This window comes from Sphaeroforma arctica (genome assembly GCF_001186125.1).
Source record: "Sphaeroforma arctica JP610 unplaced genomic scaffold supercont1.1596, whole genome shotgun sequence".
Classification (NCBI taxonomy): domain Eukaryota; class Ichthyosporea; order Ichthyophonida; genus Sphaeroforma; species Sphaeroforma arctica.
Window position 1 is genome coordinate 2,675 of NW_014038962.1, and position 6,096 is coordinate 8,770.

Genomic DNA, 6,096 nt, shown 5'->3' on the forward strand with positions numbered 1-6,096 from the left:
GATTCGAAATGCTCATATCAATGTGTATGTGACGTATCTATTCATGCTTAGAATAAGTGATTTAGATCAATACGTTACAGAACGTACACATACTTGTGTACATGTCAACCTGTTTATATTTACTTGGCATGAAGGCATCATCAATGTTTAGTTATTTGTATGATCAATGCATAAAGGCACTTGAATGGTTGTACATATCCAAACACTTGATATACAATTTTTATTAACCACTGAAGGCAGTGAATTAAGATCATATGGTATTTGTACTTTCTCCGCATCTTTTGACACGCCACGTTCCCGCTTACCAATTAGATGACATCAAAGTTCTCAAGAAACACAAATAAACATTTGCGCATGTAGTTCTATACTTACATATGTATGCTATTTCAACATTTTCTCGCTAAAATATATGCAGCCACGCCGATTTTTAGACTTCATTTCAAAACCCGTGCTCGCTTCTCTAGTTGACGACAACGAAATCACTCGAAAATTCAACTGTATATATACAAACGTGTATATACATGACACCTAAGCATACCTATGGGAGTTTACATCGCCTCTCTGGGTGTTTAGTCTAAACCCGATACAATTTCATCCCCCCAGCACGTGCTCGCGTACTTGGTAGAAGACAGCGAAGCACTCGAGAAAGCCGCGTGCGAAGCCGATGTCATCAGCAAACTCATGAAGTCCTTCACTGCCGCCAACGACGACACGCTCAGCGAATCACACAAGACCGACCTTCGCGAGGCTGTGCTCAGCGCACTCGCCTCTGTATGTGCCAAACGCGAGAGCAGCCGCAAGCAGATTATCGAGGCCAAGCTACTACCCGATATCGTCAAGCAACTGGACTCACCTTACGTGCAGGTGCGCTCGGCAGCGTGTAGATGCACACGATCGCTCTCCAGGTCGGTCAAGACGCTTCGCACGGCGCTGGTGGATGCGGGTGCTGCCAAACCTCTCTTCAAGCTGCTGAGCGACAGCAATGCCGAGGTACAGGCGGCTGCATGCGCTGCCCTGTGCAATATGGTGCTGGACTTTAGTCCAATGAAGCAGAGTATGTTGGACCAGGGTGTGGTGGAACGACTCGTGGCGCTCACACACTCGTCCGATCCTGAGCTGAGGCTGAACTGCATGTGGGCCATCAAGAACCTGTTGTATCAAGCCAGCATCCTGGTGAGGAAGAAGGTATGGTGTCCGCCTCTGCTTCTTCCGGGTGTGTGTGTGTGTGTGATTTTTTGAAGAGGTTGTATATCTGTCCAGGCCTGCGCGGATGGCTGCTCATATTACAATCATAGAGCGTAGAAGTCAATGCGTGTGGACGACTGAAGTTTAGAAACGTGGTTGTGTATTCGCATGCAGTATGGACCATTCTAGCCATGTTTTCGTAAAACTAATTATTGCAACAACTCTCATACCAGGTGGTGGCTTTGCTTGGGTGGCAGCGAATCTACGAGCTACTCAACGATGAAAGTCTGGAGATACAGAGACAAACCTTGACGTGTCTACGCAATCTGGCTTCTGGTGGCGATGAGTGTGGGGAGAATGCCATAGACCTGGTTGTGAAGGCGCCGGGCGATAATCCGGGCGACAATATGATTGCTGTTTTAGTGGAGAAGATGCAGAACAATGCCCACCCAAGTCTGGTACAGGAGGTACGTATGTGCTTTATTACGCATGTGGCTATATTGGGTCGATCTAGGGGCGATTCAGAGTGTTTTAAAATTGTCTGTGGGGGCCATATGTGCGCGAGGCTGTATGTTCTTAACTGAAATCTAGCTTTTGAAGTACAAAAGGATGCGTGTCACATACTTGCTGCTCGCTTCACAGCTTTAACACGTACTATGACAATTTAATCGAGTCGTTCTATTTCATATTGAATTTTACTCAACACGTGTTCAAAGTTCTGTTTGAATTTCTTCTCCCCACGCGCATTCCGACCATTTTCGCTTCACCCTCTCATATTCACAGGCGGGATATGTCTTAGTTAACATTGCCACAGGCTCACGGAAACACAAAAACCTGATCATGGAAAATCCTGAATGCCTTAAATGCATCAAGGCCTGCCTGGTACGTCTGTGGGTCGGTAGGCAATAGAGAGTAAATGTACAACGGTGTTTATGCATGTGTATAAGTCAACACGCCAAATCCAAACTCCGCTAATATATTAAAGCCTGTCTGTGACATGTCGTCTGTTTGTGTGGTGTGCAGCTTGGTATATATATATATATTATAATATAGTATATATATATATATATTATGTTTAGAAGCACACGCCTATCAAATACTTTCTCACCACCCTACAGATGATACATCTCCGAAGTGACTATCATCTATCGAGAATATGTAATTGAACCATATATTTTCTTGCCTCATAGGAATCGAGAGAAGATGCCTTGAAAGTGGTGGCTGCATGGTGTATTATAAACTTGAGCTGGCCAGAGGATGAAGGTGTGTTGTATGAATGAAGCACCTTTTCGGCTGCGCTCTCTTCCATGTACACATGTTTCATGCAAAAGTATGGAGGGCATTTTTATTAACATATATCATCATGTACAGGAGTGGAAGAGCGTGTGCGAGTGATCCGTGGACTGGGCATGGACCGAACACTTCGCAATTTGAAAAGTATGTTATTTGGTTACTACTTCCGCCTTAGTGCTACATACCGTTGTCAGCCGCATTCAGAACTTGTACAGGATATTCGAATTTTTAAAAATTGTGTGATCTGTGCAATGACAATACATGGCCGAAATGGAAATATACAAACTTGTGGTTGAATGGCTTCGTGTCCAATGTAGCGGCCGTCTTTACCGCGTGGCAATGTACGTGTGTGTATATCCATGGGTTTCGTATCAAACAATACCGGACAGCTACACATGCTATACATGCCGCGCCTAGTTGAACAGGCTCATGTTCATACCATCAAATACAAAAATTATATATATCTATATCTATATATCTATTTATATATATATATCTATATATCTATAGCTATAACTATAACTTTATATATATATATATATATATATAGAGTTATAGTTATAGTTATAGATGTATAGATATATATATATAAATAGATATATAGAATATATATATATATATATATAAATCTATATATATATATATATATATACTTATACTTATTCATATATATATATATATTTATATACATTTAAACACACACACATATATATATATATATACATACATACATACATACATATATATATATATATCTGTGTACATAAATATACATATATATATATTCACATATATGTATATATAGATATAGATATAGATGTAAATATACATATCGATAAATACGTAGATATACATCTATGTATATATACATACATAGATATAGATATAAATATACATATCGATAGATACGTAGATATACATCTATGTATATATACATACATATATATATATATATATATATAATATATATATATATATATATATATATATGTGTGTGTGTGTGTTCTATATATATTTACATATGTATATGTGTATATATGTATATATGTATATGTAAATGTATATATGCATATGTATCTGTATTTATATATATATATATGTGTATATGTAAATATATATATATATATATATGTATGTATATAGATATATGTATGTATGTATGTTTATATATAAATATATATATATATATGTATGTATCTATACATATAAGCATATGTATATATCTGTATATATATATATATGTGTGTATTTTTTAATATATGTATACGTATATATATATATATATTTATATATATATTTTCATATTTTCATTATTTTTATTGTTTTTACGACGCCACACCGATCGATGCTGGGCATGCATTGTGTCGCTGATCGTAATACCACCTTCTTGATTAGATTAATACATATTGTACATGTTTTTTTAGCGCCGCAGTGCTTTCCGCATACACAGAGATAGATGTACATTCAAAGAAAACTAAAAATCGGAACATAGTATGTCAAACATGTACATAGCCCATTTATCCTAGTTTAATATCCTTATTATCCAGTAGTTTAATATCCTTATTATCCAGGATTGTTGGTGGATTGAATGTTAAAGTAACTGCCAGTCATTCTAGTTTAATATCCTTATTATTCAGGATTGTTGTTCGGTTGAGTGTTAAAGTAACTGCCAGCCATTCTAGTTTAATATCCTTGTTATCCAGGATTGTTGTTCGGTTGAGTGTTAAAGTAACTGCCAGTCTAAAGATGCCATGCTATCACTCGAAATCATCCCTTTGTGTATATACATTCGCAATGATAATCCTCACCGCAATTGCATCTCTTATTTTACACACCCGCAATTGCCTCGTACGCGACGACTTCTCATTCTGAATCTTTCTTTTACGTCAAACCCAGACGATCCCAATTTTGATGTCAAAGGTCGTGCCGAGGCCGCACTTGAGCAACTCGAGAAAATGCCGCGCATGCTGGAGCTGTAATCAAGTGCGATTGGCATTTGTTACATTCGGCATTAGTTTCATAGTATTCGTATATGCTTCATTGTAGTTCAACCAATTGCGTCTGCTGGTGCGTTGGACGAAACATGAGGCATCACAGTATTTTCTGATTTTTTTTTGGAAATTGTCCCTGTCCCAGGTTTACGATAAATTTGTGTGGAGGTATACTAGGAGCTATGGAGAATATATTAGTCGATGGTAGATACTGGTACGTGGGAAGTCGGATAAGGGTGAACAAGACGCATTTTGGGTCTCGGATATACTGTAGGCGATCACAAACTCGGATGGGCAATCCCATTATTGGTAGCCCAAGCCTTGGCTCGATTGATTGGATTTATAGGCGTACGGTCAAGTAGTGCGATTGCTGTAGTATGTCGATTTTATCTAATGCAGATGAATGGAACTTTTCTGGAACATTAGCACCATCGACGAAATTTGTGTTGGTAGATTTGAGTACACACTTCTTGCATTCAGGGAGAACGTCAGGGAGAACATCAGGGGGGGCTGTATTGTGTACCTGATTGACTTGCAGCCAGTCTTTCAGCAATATACAAGGCATACTGGATACAGTGTGACAGCTTTGTCTTCGAGAATAGTTATTGGTAGCCCGTACAAATCCGAATCATGGCTAAAATTAGCTAAATAGGGTAGGTTGTCTATTGGTTCAGTCGACGGCCAAAATATATCCTCAAGAAATGCGATCTTAGCACCCCCCGCACCCCCAAGAAAATAGTTAATCAGGAGTGTGCAGAAAGGATTCATTCTTTTTGGATTGAATGTGTGACCAGAGAAAGTGGCGTACACAATATCATCGAACAACATACATGACGTGCTTTACTTGAATACACGGCAGATTTGGTGTTATGGCGAGCCCGCCAACCAAATCATATATGAAAGTTAAATTGAGTATATTTCCCACATCGCAGCACCAACCCTCATGTTGTTGGGCAATGGTCCATTCGTGAACTCAAATGAGCGTGACGGAAAAAATGGCCATCCTACTTCGCAGTCTCAGCCCTGTAATATTTACTTCAGAGCTGTGGGAAACATTCAATTGAGCGCCTAGTATCAGCTGCTGAATTTTTTTATACAGATAACAAGTTACTTGGCCAATTATTAAAAATAGTGAATATTCTAAACAGATCGCATCGCAAGTGGGATATTATGTGCACGAATTTCATGAAGAGTCAAATCTTCGCCTTACAAAATAATTTGTGCGGTAGTGGTCATGCCTGCAAATCAGGAGAGGACCGACCATCATCTCTGCGATTTCAAGTCTATTCAACAAAAATGGTACTTAACTTGGCTAACAGTTATGTGAAGAAACATTCCGATAGCAAGAAAAAAACGCCAGATCTCGTATATCCATGCTCAGTTCACATTGAGTTCATTGCACAGCGACCTTCGAACTGTTATGCACTACAAAGTTATAACCATTTGGAATGATTAGCTACTTCTTTTATTTATAAAAGCAAAACACTCATACAGAGACCTTTTACTCGAGGCAATGAGTGTTACTTGCCTACACGTGTCGTTGTTCCTATTTATAGAATGGAGTGCGCGAGAGTCAACACACACACACACTATATATATATATATATATATAGTGTGTGTGTGTGTG

At 38.7% G+C, this 6,096-nt stretch overlaps 1 protein-coding gene across 1 annotated transcript; it reads left to right on the forward strand.

The window, feature by feature from the left end:
- Positions 1-554: 554 nt before the first annotated feature.
- SARC_11254 (hypothetical protein) lies at positions 555-5,604 on the forward strand. Its single transcript, XM_014294663.1, has 6 exons — positions 555-1,185; positions 1,419-1,652; positions 1,969-2,067; positions 2,376-2,448; positions 2,557-2,622; positions 4,375-5,604. Exons 1-6 carry the CDS (start codon positions 682-684, stop codon positions 4,455-4,457), a joined length of 1,059 nt encoding a protein of 352 aa, XP_014150138.1. The 5' UTR covers positions 555-681; the 3' UTR covers positions 4,458-5,604.
- Positions 5,605-6,096: the final 492 nt, after the last annotated feature.

Coding starts and splice junctions, on each gene's coding strand:
- SARC_11254 (XM_014294663.1), top strand. CDS start 682: ATGAAGTCCTTCACTGCCGCCAACGACGACACGCTCAGCGAATCACAC. Junction 1,186..1,418: donor GCATCCTGGTGAGGAAGAAG/GTATGGTGTCCG, acceptor CTCTCATACCAG/GTGGTGGCTTTGCTTGGGTG. Junction 2,449..2,556: donor GAGCTGGCCAGAGGATGAAG/GTGTGTTGTATG, acceptor CATCATGTACAG/GAGTGGAAGAGCGTGTGCGA.